This window comes from Aedes aegypti, chromosome 2, assembly GCF_002204515.2.
Source record: "Aedes aegypti strain LVP_AGWG chromosome 2, AaegL5.0 Primary Assembly, whole genome shotgun sequence".
Taxonomy (NCBI): Eukaryota; Metazoa; Arthropoda; class Insecta; order Diptera; family Culicidae; genus Aedes; species Aedes aegypti.
Genome location: NC_035108.1, coordinates 24,125,839 through 24,145,347, shown reverse-complemented (window position 1 = coordinate 24,145,347; position 19,509 = coordinate 24,125,839). Strand labels below are relative to the sequence as shown.

The window sequence follows — 19,509 nt, the reverse complement described above, 5'->3', positions numbered from 1 at the left end:
GCGATTGTATAAATTTTCTACCGAATTAACTTGTGGTCTTATGCGACTTAACTTATGATAACAAATGTTGATTTGACAGCTGCTACGGATAGATTCGTCTTACTTTATACGAGTGTACAGGACGAAACAAAATTCATAAATGAAATCAGACAAAAACCATTTTATGCGAGGAAACTCATCAATCTGGCGTGTTTAGCGGGTTTGATGTAATTTGTATGAATTAACGAATTGTTACGTGAACTTTTATGTGACTTTTGGTTGTTTGGGGAACTTCTTCACAGGTCCCACGACAAAACACTTTTCTTAAAATTTTCTCTTTAGATTTTTGATAAAATGTGATCTGAAAGTGATAAAACAATATCCAGTGATACTCTGGAAACTCATCTTGAAGCTGTTCCAAAGGTTCTTCGAAAATCCAACTTATTTTCCTTATGGAATTCTTACAAAGTTTACTACATACTGAATTATTAAGGATCTTGAAAATTCTTGAAAATTTTCACCAAGAACTGCTAAAATTATCGAAGGATTCCTACATGAATCATCACTGGAATTTTTCAAGAATTTAAAAAGGAATCTAGAAGTATCTCCAAGAACTTCTCAGATACTATATTAGAAATTTCTCCTAGAATCATTCTTGGACCTTTCAAGGGAATTTCGTAGTAGCTCAGATAATTAGAATTTGTTTGGGAACTCTCCTGTATAACCAGTGCTGGAAAAATTCGCATCACGAAGCAGCTCACGAGCGTATACCAACGCATAATAAACATGACAGGCTCGGGAACTGGCTAGGTCTGCACCCATCTGCTCGGGAGAACATGTCAAAAGAAGTAGCAACAAGCTCGGGAGCGTTTACTCGCGAGTAACCGAGCAAGGTGTGATTTATTATGGTTTTGACAGACAAATTAATTGTAAAACCATCATATCGACAGTAAACTACTAGTTTGTAGTCAAAAGCCCTTGGAAACCATAAATCCCGGAGGGGGAGCAGCTTTTTTCCCAAAAGCACAATATGACTCTGAACAGCTCCACACACGTTCGCGAATCACTTTTAGTTTCAGTTACTCGGGAGCCGACAGGTGCGAGTAAACCAGCGCTCTGACGCTCGGGAGCGTTTGGTTTTGTTTTTGTTCCAGTTCAGAAGAAATGTTCGCCACTTTCCATCACTGTGTATAACTTACTTAGCATTTATTCTCGAATAATCCTAGGAACAGGTTCAATTCTCTGGGATGCTTTCGGAGATGTTTCCAAGAGTTTAATTGAAACATATTCCTTGCAGTTCCATTAAGAACTTCTTGAAAAGTTTCTTCTAAAAACATATTGAACCTTTGGAAAATAACCCAAGAATTCAATCACCTTGGTACTTAGGTGTTATATTCTGATATTTCCCAGGAATTATAAAAAGTTTATCTAAAACATCCCCTATTGATATCTCCACAAATTTATCCTGTAGGAAACGCTTCAATTCAAAAAAAAAAAAAAATCTTGCAGAATCTCCTCGAAAGATTTTTGACTAGTTCTTGGATGATAAATGTGGAAATTTTTGGATGAAATTTTAGAGGAATTCTTTTAATTATATTGAACTTATTTGCATTGTCCTGAAGGAGTTTCTGAAGAAATCCGTGAAGAAAATCTTATATGAATCTCTGTAGGAATTTCGTTGATTTGGGAGATTTTGTTTAAATTCTTTGAGTAGTTGTTAGTGTTAACTCTTGATGAGTTCTAGAAGATATGCCAAGAAAATTTTATCGAGGAAATACAACAAGGATTTTCAGCTTTATTTTCACCAGGGATATCCCTAGACAAACTTTCTGAGCAATGCTTGAAAGAATTGGATTCAGGGATTGAATCCTGAAAAAATTGAGAGAATCTCTCACGAATCGCTCTCTGTAACTATCATAACATGCTGCACTAGAGTGATGCAAATTTTGAAATTTTAGCTCCCCTATGCTTCAAAGATTTTTATTATGGTAAATAGCATCCTCCCAAAGTTTGGAATGATTCGGAAGAAATTTGGTTGTGCACACGCCATTTGAAGTTTATATGGAGATTTCTATGGAAAACGCCAATCTTTTGTGATCAGCCCTCTATCTCTTCGTCATAATATTTTATGGAAAAGTGAACACACTCATCTCATGTGAAAACTTCTCAGCTACAACTTTGCCGAAGACCACTTTTTGATTGGACGTCAGGATAAATTGTTATTCATCATCATAAAGTTGGTTAGCAAGTAACATGCTTCACCAACTGTTCGGCAGGCAACAGTGGTGCTCCTGGCGGGAAGAATTAATCAAAGTAATCCAGGCTACTATGTTATACAGCAAAAAAGCAGTGTTGCTCTGAAAGTAAATGAATGATCATCTCAACATGATATAGACTTTGATATCAATAATAACAAATTATCCTTACGGCCCATCAAAATGTGGTCTTCGGCAAAGTTGTAGCTGGGAAGTTTCCACACAAGATGAGTGTGTTCACTTTTCCATAGATTATTATGGCGGGCAGTTAGAGGACTGAACACAAAAGATTTGCCTTTTCCATAGTAATTTCCATATAAACTTCAAATAGCGTGTGCACAACCTAATTTCTACCGAATCACTTCAAATTTTGGGAGGATCATTTTCATCATACTTGACATCGTTTAAGCATAGGGGAGCAAAAACTTCAAAATTTGCATCAGTCTAATGCTGCACATTATGAGAGACTGTTTATCGTATACTGCTACAACTTTGGGGGGATAGTAGTGCATGATAAAACCTCTCTAAATATGCTCCAAGCCTGGGGACACTATTGCTATTGGAAGTTCGTGGATTGTTTATTGTGCCAGTAAATAGTCCCCAACGGTAAACAAGCGAGTAAAATGGATTTTATCATCGCTCTCTCTTTGGGGCTCTCACTAGCTGCTTCCATTTATCAGACTTGTTACACCTTACGATACAATGACGATCGTGAACCGCAACAGATGGGATGTTTTTCTTTGCTTGCTTTGATCGTGCTTCTTACTCAAAAGAGAGCGTATTCTGCAATGCCTGATTGGATTGGATTGAAAATTGAAGGAAAGACGACGTAAGAAACCTTGATACAACTCATAGAACATTTTTTGGCAGAGTCTCTTACAAATTACTATAAAAAATTAAGGAATATATTGAAAATAATACAAAAGTTCTTGGAAAAGCTCTTTAAAAACTACGACAGAATCTAATTCCGAGTGTAATTCCTGAAGGAATTCAAGAGAAATGTATGAAAGAATCCTGGGACCTTCCTTAGCTACAAAGCAAAGCCATGCTGAAGGTGTCTGGGTTCGATTCCCGGACGGTCCAGGATCTGTTCGTAATGGAAATTTCCTTGACTTCCCTGGGCAAAGAGTATCATCGTACCTGCCACACGATATACGAATGCGAAAATGGCAATTTTGGCAAAGAGAGCTCTCAGTTAATAACTGTGGAAGTGCTCATAAGAACACTAAGCTGAGAAGCCGGCTCTGTCCCAGTGAGGACGTTGATGCCAAGAAGAAGATGAAAGAATCTGTTGGGTAAGTATTTGGATGTATCCATGGAAGTTTCCTTAACTTTCCTAATGCATTGGGAAAAAGTTACGCATTATACATTAGGGATTCTTTACTTCACGATTTTTTTTGAGGGATTTCTCCATGAATTCCTTTTGGAATACCTCCTGGAAAATCGCTACGTGATTTACTCCAAGAATTTTTTTAGGTTATCTTTCTAGGATTCCCTCATAAATTTCTTCAGAGAAACGTTCTGGCCTGCTAAAAATTCCTCCGGAGATTCGGAGAATTTCTACAGGGATTACATAAGGAAAATCTCTACTTAGATTCCTTTAGGAAAACCCCTTCATGGATCCCTTCAGATATTTCTCCAGCGATTTCTCAAAGATTATTCAAGGATTTCTCCAGAAATATCTCTGCATTCTGATTTCTTCATGAATTTTTCCAGTATAATCTTCGCTGTGATTCTTCCAGGGATCCTCCAAGGATTACTCTAGGGATTCTTCTTGAGATACCTTAAGAAATTCTTACAGCAATTTACCCAGGTAATCTTTCAAAGATTCCTTCATCAATTAGACCAGTTACCCTTTCATTGATTCATTCAGCAATTTACCTAATCTTTTAGAGATTTCTACAGGAATGTCTCCAGAGACTCCTGAAGAAAAATCTCTCCAGGGATTCCTCAAGAAATTTACATAGCATTTTTCCAGGAGTTTCTTCAAGAATAACTCCTGAAAAATATTCCAGAGTTTTCTTCAGGAATTCTTCCTGAGATTTCCTTGGATATTCATCCAGAGACTCCTGCAAGATTTTTTTCTATGGATTTTCCAAATAATTTTCCAGGGATTAGGTCAGGATTCCTCAAGGCATTCTTCTAGAGATTATTCCTTCGTGAAATACTACAGAGATTTATCCAGCGATTCCTTGGATTTTTATACAGGAGCTTTTCAAAAACTTCTTCTGCAATGGAGTTCCTTGAGCAATTTCTGGAAAAATTCTTGAAGGCACTCTAAGGGTAATTTCTGAAACCTTTGAGAAATTCATGAAAGAGTTTCTAGAGGAATTTGTGCTGGATGTTTTGAATAAAACTGGGCAAAACGACTCATTTTAATGAACGAATCCGATCCTAGCTACTAATTTCAGTGAACCGGATCTTTTGAACGGTTCAGTATCTCAGCGGCTCCGGAAGAGCGAACTGAACCTAGCGAACAAAAAAAAAACCGGTTCACTCTCTGTTGAGTGACATGCGTCGAACCAAAAGGAAGAAGCAAAATGCTTTTACTATTCAAGTGTGCACTTTTTCTCTTCATCTGCCTGCATGCAAGTGGGGCAAATTAGTTGTTTGGCTGTGTATGCTGAGAGTGCAGAGCTGCAGCAAGCTGTCTTTATACGTGTTTCGTGGCGCGTAAAGCAAAACACGTGTCAATCGTTTTAATAAAGAAGAGAAACGAACGAAGGGGGATAAAGGAAAAGAATCGGTTCGTTCTATTTCCGGGTCACCTTTGGCTGATCCGCGCTGATTAAATAGATGAGGGGAAGTGGTTCACGAAGAACAAGCAGATTTTGTATGAAATTTGACAAGTAAATGAGTGATAAGTTCATCCACTTCTCCTGGCCTATAAACCGACGCTCTACAAATAGGATCATTCGTTCTTTCGAGTGATCCGGATCTTTTGAACGGCTCCGATTCTTTTTGCCCATCTCTAATTTTGAAAGCCTAGAGTATCACTTGGAAAAAATCTCGAGAGGTCTACCTGCGGAATTTTCTGCAAGTATGCGTGGAGGAATTTCTACATAAATCACTGGAGAAATAACAGGGTAATTCTTTCAGATCTCTGGAGGAATTCCTGTATAAAGCCCGGCCTGGATTTCCCGGTGGAATCCTTGGAGGAATCTCTGGTTTGATTTCTGCAGGAAGCTCTTTGAGAATATCAGGAGAAAACGTTTGAAGAATTCTTGAAGAAATCCCTGTCGGAATCCCTGGAACTATCTTTGGAATGATCGCTTGAAAAGTTCTCGTTCAAATCCTTGGAACAATTCCTGGATGAATTTTCAAGGAACTCCTGGAGGTAGTAAAGATTACTCTTAGATTTTTGTACTATGGAAACCTATGTAGAAATCACTGGAGAAAGTCCTCGCAAAATCTCTAGAGCAAGCCTTGTTAATATTTTCCTGGAGAAATTGCTGAAGGTATTGCTGGTGCTCTGTCTGAACCTGTATGAAGTAATGATCTCCTTGAAGGAATTCCTAGAGAGAATTCTCGGAGGAATCTCTGACGAAATCCAAAGTGGAATTCCTTTAGAAGTCGCTGTAGGGATTACAGTAGAGGTTATCTTGGAGGATTTTCTGGTAAAATTCCTGGAGGATTTTTTTAAGGAATTCCTGGAGGATTTTTTAAGGAATTCTATTAGAAATCTCTGGAAGAGTGTTTGGAGAAATGGCTGGTGATACATTGGAGATGTTAAGGGAGGAACTCTTGATTGAATTTCTGGAGGTTTTCCTGAATGAATTCCTGTAGTTTTATTTGAACTGATCTCAAAACATGAATAATTACTTGTTTTGGGTGTGGTATCACTTGGACGGCTAAGAGCGCTCATGGTCCATCTTGCCTGAATAATGACTTATTGAATGATGCCGATTAGTTATATTTTTTTTCTAATCTGGCCTAACGGAAGCGGTTATGGATATTTCGATATAATAATGTTATGTTTGTGAAACCAAGAAAGCCGCAGCGTTAAACACGCAGCTTTTCAGCAAGACCAAGCTGAGGGACATGGGTTCCAATCCCATCGATCGAAGATCTTTCGAGTTGGGAATATTTTTTTTTGGTATTTGGCATAGTGTCTAGATCTGGATGAAAAATCATGAATTTTGAACTGTCGACTACATGATGGTCTGAAAACGTCCACATCATATTTTACCGGAACCGGTTCCGGAATTTTCTGATCAAACTTGGCCAAATCTTATTTTTAGTACCCTTGGTGCTTTGTAAATCGGAATGGAAAATTATGAATTCATATGAACTTCTGGATATGAGATGTACCAGTTCCTTCTGAAACTGATACCATGTGCCCTTGTGTCCAGAGTGGTCATACTTACAAAAAATCTTCCATTCTCCAGTTTCATATCTTCCATATAAAGCGAATAGAACGAATCGATTCAAAACTGGATTTTTGAGAGTGTTTCAAAGTAATGGGTCATTTGACCCTTGATGCATAATGTTTCACTATTTTTAGCGTCATGCTTAGATGTCGCTGAAAGTTTCTTTTAGCAAAAAAGTGCTCGTTTTCAGAAATTAGACAATTTCAGATTCATATATTTTTCTCAACAAAATTGCAGAATTAAGAAGTCTTTGAGGAGGTATCTTTACAACTAGTGACATTACAAAACTGATAAATTCAAGCCGTATGTTTTTAAAAACAATATATTTGAAAGAATTCATTGATTAGTAAAAGAATACTTTGAACATCCATTTAAGCTGAAAATTTAATCGATTGGTCACTAGCTGGTGGTTTTATTTAGCAATCAAAATGTCAATCAATGAAGAGTAATACACCGATACCACCACTTCAGGGCTGATAGCGGCTAAGTGTCTATAAATATGAACTTTAGAGACCTTATGCCTGAAAAATGAAACCAAAATAAGACTGAACAGGAATCACAGTAATCCGACCAGACAAATAAAAAAGCGCCTTTTTAAAATTTCTGTGGGAATAAATGATTTTCTTCAAACATTTCATAGAATGGTATTTGCTTCAGCTATTAATAAGAAGATTTCTTCAGGAATACGTTGAACGTTTCCTTCACAAATTTTTCAAGGAATTCCTCCAGAATTTACATTCGAGGTACCCTGAAAAACTCAACCAGAACATTGTTCAATGATGCACACAGATTTTGTTCCAATGATTCTCTCAGAAAATTTTCCGAACGAGTCTTCAAAGAATTTGTACAAGATTTCGCTAGGAATTTGTCCAAGAGGATGCCGAAGAAATTTTTCAGATTTTATTGGAGGAGATTCCTTTAAAAATAAAGTAGATTTATTTCTGAATGAAAACCTAAAAATATCACTGATGAAATACATAATAAAATCCTCCAAGAGAGAAGTCTATCAAAGACCCCCGGATCTCTTGTGGACTCTAGAGAAAGTCTTGGATGAGTCTTCAGAGAAACTAATGATTAAATAATTGGAAAATAAACTAACCAAAATTTGCAAGAGGAAGCCCCTGGAAAATTTCTAGTGAAACTCTTTGAGGTGCTACAGGAATGATTGCTTTATAATTTTGTGGTTTTAAAAAAGTTTTTAAGTGAATGAATCCTAATAGAAATTACTTCTAAGAATTCAGAAATCTTTGAAAGGAATCTATATTTAATGAAAACTAAATGAGGAATCCTTTGCTAGACTTATTGTGAAATTATTGGTAAAACTCCTCAAAGATTGAGGAATTATTCCTGCAAAATTTATGGAGCAATTCGTTGGATAATTATTGAAGCATTAATTCTGAAAACGGCTGAAAGTATTTCTAAAAAATGTCATATGAGATTTTCGAGGATTTCTGGTATAATTTCTTGAAATTATGTTTACACGCATGCAAGAAAAGGTTATTATCCTGGAAAAAAATCTGTAGGGATATTTGTAAGGTATGCCATGGAACATTTTTGCTGAATAAGAAACAAATTGAACAAATAACTTTCAAGCGTAATCCAGCTGAATGATCTACTATTCAGCTACTAATGTTACTTGGGATTTCTTGCGATATAATTTCGAGGAAGTGGGAACAAAGGTTCCTGTCAAACTGAAATGACATACGAAACAGTTTAAGGAAAAGAAGGACAAAAGTCACCTGAAGTAACCAGTTCAATATTATCTATAGTTTGAGAAAGCAGAGTTGATTAGAAGTTATTATCCAGTGGAATAATTAAGATCCGGCATAGCTGAAGCCAGATACTTATCGAACGAGAGTTAGGGTTGCATAGACTGCCCAACTAACATTTAGTTCAAATGTAAACATTCTCTAGGCCCTCGTTATATGGCTTTATGCTGAGTAAAGGCGCTGTACATACGAACGAAAGCTTCTATGCGATCCTTTTACCAACAAATCTGGCGAATCTACTCAGCTACTTTTAAGCTGTGTTGGCAGCTCTTATTCATACCGATCATTGCTCTATCTCGACAGTTATACGACAAGTAGCTGTGTAACATCTTCGGAAGGCGCTTTCTCAACCATTTCGCAACTGTTGAATAATTATTATACAGCTTCGCTGTATTATCGATTAAATATTATTTTCAAGCTGTTTCACAGCTTCCGGAATTCATATCATAAGTATCTGAATTTAATGTCCCCAACATTACCTGCCACCGCTTGGAATCGAACTCACGATCTCTGCATCCACAAGTCTCGACGCTGTCCTAGTTGCCACCACAGTCTATATCGAAAGGCAAAGAAAACACACCGTTTTGTTCTACATCGAAAACGGTTCACACAATATTTTATAATGATCGTAAAAGATGCCATAGCCGCGCTTACACCACTTCATCAGGCAGTAAAAGGGTGTGAAACGTCAAACGCAATGTTTACATCCAACAAGCTGAGTAGATGCGCCACAAGTTGTTGTATTACAGCATAATGCTGTATGCTCGCTGTATAACTAACGACAAAGCGCTTCTTAAATATATATTGAGCAGCATAACAAATCATATTGTATAGAAGCAGCCGGATTGATGATGGCGAGTTTTATTCCACATCATTAGGTTGCTATCTCTTACGGTGTTGAGTTACAGCATAGTGAAAGCAGCAAAAGCGATAACTGACAAAATTTATTCAGCTAAGATTTGTAGCTGCAAAACGTTTGCGTTACAGCTGTATTAACGCTAATCGTTCTATTTTTGACAGCTTTCATTTTTTGCTGCGTTCGCTGCTTCAATTCAACTGTTATACAGCACAAAGCAAATATTCTTGGCTTATAGCGCTAAAATTGTTAGTTGGGTAGGTGGCGTTGTGATACAAACTTTTTTGTTTTGCTTGTTCGGCGAAGTCATACGAAAAAAAGAATCATCTTTAAGTTTTGAATATTTTGATTTTTGAACAAATTAACATAACATTACTCAAAAAGTTGCAGGTTTTTGCAAAAACTTATCAATGTTCCGAGATACGCTAAATTTTATTCACCAAAGGTCAAAGTTTGCCGGATGTATATTTTGATGTATTTCAAATATCTAAATTTAAAATAACCATCTTTTTCATATAAATAGAATAGACCAGATCTTTTATAAACAAAATATTTGATAGAATGCATTGATTTGTTAAAAGAACACCTTGAAGAATGCAAAGTTCCCCGAGGAGAACTAAAACAAATCCTGGAGAAATATTTACAAGAATTCTGTGATAATTTTTTGTCGGGTTTCTACGAAAAATACTTCTAAAGTTTTCATGTATTTTTTTTCAGAGGGGATCATTCAGAGATTTCTAGGGATTACACAAAAATCTATCCAGCGATTCCTCCAGGAATTTAACCAGGGGCTTTTAACTTCTTAAGTAAAGGTACTTCAAACAATTCCTGGAAAAATTCTTGGAGGCAATCTTAGAGTAATTTCTAAAACCTAGAGGGATTTCTGGCAGAACCTCTGAATAAATTCCTGAAGGAATCTTGAGAGGTCTATCTGGGGAAATTTCTGCATAAAGCACTGGATAATTAGCAGGAGAAATTCTTTAAGATCCCTAGAGGAATTCCTGGGAAAAGCCAAGAATATTGGTAAAGATTTTCCTGGTGGAATCCTTGGTTTCTGGTAAGATTTCTGGAGGAAGCTCTATAAAAATATCAGGAGAAAACGTTTGAAATCTTGAAAAATCTCTTAAAGAATCCCTGGAGCCATGTCTGGAATAATTTCTTCAAAAGTTCTCGGAGAAATCGTTAGGGGAATTCCTGGAGGAATCTCTAAACAATTCATGGAGGAAATAAATATTCTTCTTATCTTCATATACTGGAGGAGCTTATGTAGAAAATGCTGGAGAAACTCCTCGTAAAATCTTCAGAAGAATTCTAGTAGAGATTTCCCAACCGAAATCACTAGAACAGGGTGGCCACCGGACCGGGAAAAACGGGAAAAGCGGGAAAAAGACGGGAATTTGAATCCATCGGGGAAAAGATGGGAAAAACCGGGAATTTGCGATGGTCTCCGGGAAAATCATTCTAAATGAACATCTTCAAGCTCTAAATCTACAAACCATCAAAAATAAGTTGTAGAAAGTTGATATGGTTGATCTTATTGCCATCTGTTATTTTCGGTTCTATCCCGTTAGGCCGAATGCCGTTAGGCCGAATGTCGTTAGGCCGAATGCCGTTAGGCCGAAATAACATTTGATCATTTACTACTAATGCCTATGCCTAACGGCATTCGGCCTAACGACCTGCACCCGGTCTCTTGGATATATAAGTTTTAAACATGATTTTCTTGAAGAAATAGTCTAGTTTGCTACACTACAGTTGGTTGGTAATGTTTCGAAATATTTAATGATTTTTTCCTCTTACAAACGGGGCTTGATTTTTACTTTCACTCAGCTGACTCAGAGTTTTAAATATTTTTACAGGAGGTTTAAGCAATCAAACATATTTGATTCATAGTTTTATTTAATTATTTTAGTATTTTAGTTCAGAGCGGCTTTGTTCTATCCTCACCATAAACTTATTTACTTTAGTGAACTCTTCATATTTATGAAGAAATAAAAGAACAGACATTAAAAATTGAAATACTTTTAATAGGATAATAGGATGCACAAAAGGGAAATACCTAGGTATTTAAATTAAAAATGGAATGGTGTTTGTATGTCACGAGTTGGCTGATTTATATAATTCTTTCACTTTTCTTTTCCTTAAGGGTTCCGACGTGTTTGAGTGGAAGAACATTTTTAAAATTGAGTAAACGGGAAATGCGAATTTGACCTAAAATTCGGGATTTTTTTCAAAGCCTCTACGGCTTACTGGGCAAAACGACGTTTGCCGGGACATCTAAATGTTGAAGTGAATCAAATGTGCCAAGAATAGCAGCAATAGGGTGTGAGTGATAGAATCTCACTTTTGAAAAAAATCGATTTTAAAGTTTTTTCAACAATTTTTCATTCCAATTGTACGAGAGCCAAACATCACAAGACAATCTTCTACGAATATGATTTGTTTCTTTTTGAACGGAAAAATCACCTAAAATACCGTTTAATAGCTTGAAGTACAATTTTTTGGAATATTCAACTAAAAAACCGATTAATAGGTTACTTTTTTGCGTTTGGGCCCCTCAATAAAAAACCGGGAAAATTTTGAAAATTATACTGGGAAAACCGGGAAAAAAGTGGGAATTTCAAAACGGATTTTTGGTGGCCACCCTGCTAGAATAATATTTTCAGAAATCCCTAGAGAGAATAACTGGAGGAATTGCTGAAGGTATTCCTGGAGTCCTGTCTGAACCGGTTTTAAATACCTAGTAAGGCTGATACAAATATTAAATTTCTTTTATGTCCGAGACCACTTGGAAGGTACGAGGGGATCCAAAAAAATAGAAAGGAAAAAAGAAGTTATTTTTTCGAATTTTAATTTTTAACGATAATTGTTAAACTTTTACCAAACGTCCTCTGGTTAATTATTTTACTTGTTTATAACTTTAAAAATTGAAAAAACCTAACTGATGTCAAAAAAAATTATGAATCTTTTTTTTTCTCCCCTTCAAAATTATCGGATTTTTGAAGGGGGGGGGGGTGACATAAAAGAAAATTAATATTTTTATCAGCCTAACGATTCCTAGAGGGAATTTTCGGAGGAATCTCTGGCGAAATCCCTAGAAAAAAATCCCTTAGAAATCACTGTAGGGATTACGTTAGGAGTTATCTTCCGACCAAATTCAGCCAAATCTAATGTTTGGTACTCTTGATGCTCTTGTAAATCGGGATGGAAAATCATGAAAATTACATCACATAAAAAGGCAAACCTAAATCACATAAAAAGGCAAACCTCAAATGTTGAGCCAAACATATAAGCATTAAGAGGTGGTTATGAAATATATCCTTCAGTGAAGTCTTAAGAACTTTGTTAACTTTTTTCCTACCAATTTCGGAGCTCTTAGCACCATTCTCTTCAAAATTAAATTTATGAAAAGTTTGTGGAATACCAAATTTGTCTAAAAACAAAACTAGTGTTAGTTAAAAGTAGTTTTCTCTAAATGTTTCCACTTTTTACTAAAAAAAAATAATTTTATAAATGCTTAACCGATTCCAAATCTTTTAAATGCTTTTGAAGCTTATTCAGTGGTTTTCAAACTGTAATACAATAGATAAATTGAAAAAATAGTTTTGATTTAGTTATTTAACAAAAACTGCCCAAAAGCATGGATTCTTAACGAAAAATACTACTTTTTTTAAATTTTTGTCAGTTAAACGATTATAATTTAGTCGAAACTGGGTTTTCTCATTTTTTAAGGTGAAGATAAATCGAAGCCAAAGTTCAAATTTTCAAGAGCACGGATCTGGAGAACCGAACATCCGTTCAAGCTGGAAACTTAATCGATTGGTCACTAGCTGGTGGTGACCAATCGATTAGGTTTTCAGCTCAAACAGACGTTTGGTTCTCCAGATCCGTGCTTTTGAAAATTTGAACTTTGGCTTCGATTTATCTTCACCTTAAGCCTTCAAAAAGATCTTAAAAGATTTTTTTTATAAATTTTATACAGTCAACCCTCCATGAGCCGATGTTCTATTACTCGATATCGAATCATGGAACCATACTAAAGACATAAAATCATGGTTATTATGATGGTCCCTTCAAACAGCTTTTCAAAGAACAACTCTTCTATGAGTCGATATTTCCATGAGTCCCTTCAATATCGTCAATATGGTTTTGTCAATATCAGTATATGACTGTAATAAAAATATTTTTGATTTTGTTTTGTCAAAATTGTGCATTGTTTAACTTGTAGTTATAACTAGAAGCTTTATAAACTTCAAATTGACAAAAAAATCAACGATTCCAATAAATTTAATTTTTTTTCTCATTAAAAATTCATGTTTTTCGGAAGTTTTGTGAAATATTTAAGTCAAAACAACTTTTTAATTAAATTGGTTGTATACACGTAAAACTAAATTAGCTCCAAAAGCATGAAAAATATCAGGAATCACATAAGTATTCATGAAGTTATGGTCAAACAATGACGATTTTTTTTTAAATAAAAAGAAGAGGTTTGCCTTTTTTGTTGTTTGAATTCAGATAAGCACACGAATTTTAGGTTGAGAACTTTCGAAAAATGAGCCGCACCCTATTGCGTATGCACCATTTCCTTCTAAAACTGGTTTAATGTGCCTTTGTACATTGTGTGTCCATTGTGGCCATAGTTACAAAAAATATCCAGGGTTTCATTTTTCGGTTTCATGTCTTCCATATAAAGCTAAGCTAAGCTGAGAGTGTTTCAAAGTCATGGGCCATTGGACTCTTGTAGCATAATGTGTTACTTTTTTTAGTGTCATTCCTAGAGGTTGCTGAAAGTTTCGTTTAGCACGAAAATGTTCGTTAGAAGTTAGAAAAAGTCAGAAAATTTCAGATTTATATTTCTTTTTCCAACAAAGTTAGAGTGCAAATTGGCCAAAAATGAAGGAAGATTATGAAATTAGGTGTCTTTACCACTAGTGTCAGTACAAAATTCATAAATTTAAGCCGTGTGTTTTCAAAACAATATATTTGAAAGAATTAATTGATTAGTTAACCGGTATAGTTCTGAGTGAAAGCCAACATATTAAAATTCAAATGATAATGTGGCCAGATTTCGCCGATTACGGAAATTATCAGTGACTTGAAATTTGCCTACATCCAGGGGCACAAACTCACAGTACCCTCTTTCCTCTGGCCACTTCTAGAAACTAGATATGTGTGCTTGTATACTGACAAAAAATCATTTGTATTTGTATCATTAGGAATTCGCTGAACGGTGAGGGTTTTAGTATTTTTGCTTTCACTCAGGCCTATACGAGTTAAAAGAATACTTTAAAGAGTGCAAAGTTCCCCAAAGATAGCCAAAAACAAATCCTGGAGAAATATCTACAAGTATCCTGAGCCTAGTTTCTACAAGAAATTTTTCAGGTTTCTTGTAAAAATACTTCGAGAGGACATTCAAGGAATGCCTAAAGAAGTTCTGGTAATATTACTGGTTATATTGGTGTAAAGAATGTGTCAATAACTGGCCAGATTGAAATTGCTGGTAAATGGAACTTCTACCAATTGAATCTTCGGACTTTTTCTTATCTGGAATTTTACAAGCCATTAAATGAACCAGTTACTTAGCCAACAGATTTGATCAAAACGTGTATTGGACTTCATTTGATTCATTTAATTCCTTTTTAAATATTAGATTTAAATCTACTTGATTCAATTCGTCTAAAATTGTAATCTAGACACGAGATTTAGAGCTATTCAGCGTAGCACTTTGCAGCCTAAAAAGTTTCGTCAGAAATCCATGTTCTGACATTACTTCGAACGCTCATTTCTTTCCGAAGAATCGTACGCTTCCTTGAAATCAATAATTCCACTCCACTCTGAGAAACTTACTTGAAGATTGGGCTATAAGACCATCCAATCAACCGATTCTTTGTCATTCTGTGACTTCAGAAGTACTTGATGGACCGATTGGTGAAGCAGCTCACATCCGTGCTTGAGATGTACAACTAGGTGTTCGTCTTTACCAACAGCCTGAAAGTTATTCAGCCCACCTATGGCCTTTTCAAACTGTCCTATGGGCGGAGATTCCACAGCTCGGCCGTAGCCATCTATGTTCACCCTGTTTCTCGCTACATTTCCAATTCCACCTTTCGACATCTGCTGAAGCGCTTCCACCACCGATTTATGAGTCAGCAATTCTCCGTTTGCACTAGAGATGGGCAAAATGAATCAGAGCCGTTCTGAAGTACTGAATCACTCAATTGAACAAGTGATCCGTGGCTCATTTTTGGCGAGAGTCGATTCATTCGATCAGCAGTCACACAACGGATCAGATAAAAACGATAAAAAGTGACCATAAAAAACGAACTTACGCTTTTCTGCTAATCTCTTTCATTCGTATCTCGGCTTTAGAAATTTATAATGAATGATACGAGCCTTGCTTTGCGCGTCACGCCACACATGCAAGCATAACTTGTTGCCTCTCTGTGCTCTCAGTGCTCTCAGACACAGACAAAGACACATTTGTCCCACCCACTTGCATTACAGGCAAACAAAAGATAAAGAAAGAAAGTTCTCACTTAAACGGTAAAGCGCAAAGTTTTGCATCTTTTGTATGGTTCGGGTAGAGGGAATCGTGATTTTCAAATGACTCGTTCGGAAAGAATGTACGAAAAATGAAGAAGCAAAAGAATGGAATGAACCGTTGGATCCGTTCGCTCGGTTCAGCTCTCTCTTCTTTTTCGAGGCACTGAGCCACTGAACCGTTCAAAAGATCCGATTCACTAAAGTGAGCGATTCGGATCGAATCTGTTCACTAAAAAGAGCCGTTTTGCCCATCTCTAGTTTGCACCGTCTAACCATTGCATAAAATTTCCAGTTCTGATCCACGCTACCTTGTGCTTCAGCTATAACACTTGATTCATGTTGCCTTTTCTTCAGCTCTCGCTGCCATGTAACGTTATCTATTTTGTCGGGTACCAGCCAATAGTAAACGATTTCTGGTGGCATTCTTCACGTCTGTCACTCTTAGGCACTCTACATGAAACCAGCCGGTTCTTCCTTGGAGCATTATCTTACTATATAACCGCCATTTATAAATGATATATTGAAACGGGGTAAAGTCTGCAATAATGTCGGATATCATTATTGTTGTTCAACGGTATCTATTAAAACAGACTCATCTATTGAACAACTAGTTAACTAACTTCCATTTTCTCAATCTTCTTCTCTCCTTCCAGCTGTGATTGGAGGTGCCGTAGTCGGTCTGCTCTGTGCCATCCTGGTGGTGATGTTCATCGTTTACCGAATGCGGAAAAAGGACGAAGGCAGCTACGCCCTGGACGAACCGAAGCGGTCCCCAACGGCCAACACCTACGCCAAGAACGCCAACAATCGGGAGTTCTACGCCTGAGACTACTCGATCGACTCCAGTGACGGTGATTTGTAAGCTGCGTTCGTGTACGAATCTTGCGCATCGGCGTTGCTCTCTCTCACTTTCCGCAAAAGCAAAACAAAAAAGAAAAGCATGCTAACTTCTGTTGATTTGAGAGCGGTCCAGCGGGGATGGCCATCAGTAGTGGTAAACGGAACAAATACGCACGTGCGTTAGAATGTAGAACAAAACTAGTAACTCAAACAGAAAGCTGCGGGTAGATTGCTTTTTAAGACGTAAGAAAAGAAAAACTTTCCGAGAAGAATTCTGACTTAGGGCAAAATTTTAATGGAAACGTATTGAAGCTGAGAGTGACGGCGGCATTTTACACAAACGGCGAGTCACAACTGAACTGTAGAGTCGTGTCGACGGAGTATATTCAGCAGAAGAATTTCAGTAAAAGATTTTTCACGGTGCGATTTAATGTTTTAGTAGGCGATTGATTGGTTGTTCAATTTTTTTTTTGTGACCGATAAGTAGCGAGAGAGAGCGAGACAGCAAAGGGACCCACAGTAGGCGCGGGTGCGGTGCACCTGACGCCTACTGGGAGCACGATTATAAATATTTTTATTTTACTTTTCGGTTTATTTCAAGCAAATATTTGTTTAGTAGGAATCGTGGCAACTGTTTTTTCAATTCTTTTTAGCGAGTAATGTAAAAGATAAAAAGTGTAACGTTGCAGCATTTATTACGGATGGCAGGCATATTTACTCATTCTCATACGCAGTGAATTAACGCTGAAGATTGAAAACAGGCAAAGTTTTAACGTGTAAGGAAAAGGCTAAAAATCGTTTATATAGGAGTAAATAGATGTTACATATTTATAATGGAATGCTTTGCGATGGAGAAGTGGAGGCAAAACAGAGAGGAAATAAAGTTTATTTTATTTTTTGATTCGGGTCGCCTTCTTTTCTGTTCTAGCGTCACGGCAATTTTATTTTCGAACAACATTTGAAGAAACATATAGGAAAAATCTTAAATACTAAAAATTACATCCGTAAAAGGAAGAAGACGATTGATACTTTATTGTTAAAGTATGGTAATTATAATACAAAAAAAAAAGTTTCGGAGAAAATTGAGAAATCTTTGTATAGGACGAAAGTATATTTAAAACTATTATTATTTATAAAATTACTCATAACACTTTTTTAACACTCAATAAAACAGATAAAACCCGTATACAGTCTAACGAAAACGAAAATAGAATCGGTTACATTTAATCCTGATAGCAATAACACTCGAACAAGCAGAGTTTTTAATCGGCCTGTCCTTTATGTTCAGAATTTGAAAATCCCCTGTGAGGAGGAACTTTTTTAGCGAAAAAAATGTGCAACGCAACCTAACGGCGAATTGATCTACAAATGTTTTCAGTGTTTTTCTCCTCGGGTAAAAGTGCAAACAAATCGTATGAATTAGGATGAAATCGGGCCAAACGGAGAGAAAACGTTTGCTAACTTAATTAGGTCGGTTATAATTTTGCGTTGGCTATAGTCACACAACGGAATTGAGCCACCAGAGGAAGATCCAAAAACACTGAACCAAATAAGCGTGTGGAATCGTAACTTGAAATGGATTGATTTTAGAAATTCGTACATAGTAGGTAGACACGGATTGTCAGCTAAATGTGGCGTTTATGTTTTGGGTTGATTTTAAGAACGCTAGTTCAGAATGAGATTTTGGAATGCTCTTCATCAGAAGATATTCCTTGACTCTGTGACTCTTAATGAAAAATTGTTTTTTAAATCTATTAAGTGGAGGTTAACTCGAAACAGATATCACACATACAACTAGCTTTTTACTAAATTATAAACAGAAATATTGAAAACAAAACGTATGTATAAATCCAGTGGTCGCAAAATTTACTATTATGATTATCATTGTAATTAGTATAGTGAACCAACAAACAAAAAACGATGTGACGTCATGGATCTAACGTAATGTTCACCCCATCTGAATAGGCGTGTTAATCATGCAAAGCCCCCAAAATGAAAACAAGTATTACCATAGCAACCAGATAAACAAAATCTCTCTCTACCAGAGCGAGAGAGTTATATTTTTACTCGTTTGATCAGCCAAACCTTGCACGTGCCCGAAAATAAGGAAAAATGTACTCATGTTTAGAAAAAATCTGTAACCATGCTCAGTTTCCGTTGTTTTGCCCGTTATTTAGATATCGCTTACAGATGAGAAAAGCAAATGTATCCTATATATAGAGAGTAATATCAAACAAACGAACCTATATAGGGTCAATAGGGGCAGTATGGTCCACCTAAGCAAAAGTTCTTGAAAAGCATAGAAAAACAATACAATTTAATCGATACATAAGCTTAATTTGTAGTTTGAAGCATCTCCTTTCATACCACAGTTGTATTTTGGTAAAAAGATTACTTAGAATTTTTTTTGGGAACATTTTCGAAAAACACTATTTTGTGTGTGACTCTATACTATACGGGGCGAAATGGTCCCCCCTACGGGGCAATATGAGCCACCATACTAAATCTTATTATTTTAATTGGAAAACCATTTGCAAGGCTTAATTTAGAAGAAGACAATAATGTATGATAGAGTTTAGTACAAAAACTGGGTTGAAGTCTGATTTGAATCATGAAATGGTATGTTTTGCTGACAGTTCAATAAATCATGGTTCTAAGAGCTTCAGTTTTCAAACATAGTCGTTCAAATAAGTTTAACCAGTTAAAAATTCTAGTTTTAATTGAAATCACGTGCGATAACAATATTGCAATTAAACTGCTAAAATGACATGCCATTTTTGGTTATCTTTTTTTGTGATAAGATAGCTTTGACCGGCTATGACCATATTGCCCCGTTCCTAGATGTTTCATATAAATTATATTTTATTGAAAATTTATTTTAGAATCTATACAATTTT

At 36.2% G+C, this 19,509-nt stretch overlaps 1 protein-coding gene across 4 annotated transcripts in view; it reads left to right on the top strand.

Moving 5' to 3' along the window:
• LOC5579032 (syndecan) overlaps window positions 1–18,746 on the top strand; it is a 180,835-nt gene extending 162,089 nt beyond the window's left edge. For all 4 annotated transcript variants that reach the window (XM_021840278.1, XM_021840279.1, XM_021840280.1 and 1 more), the window contains exon 5: window positions 16,426–18,746. In XM_021840278.1, the coding sequence (XP_021695970.1) occupies window positions 16,426–16,598 (173 nt within the window). In that variant the 3' untranslated portion in view covers window positions 16,599–18,746. The remainder of the gene's footprint in view (window positions 1–16,425) is intronic.
• Window positions 18,747–19,509: the final 763 nt, after the last annotated feature.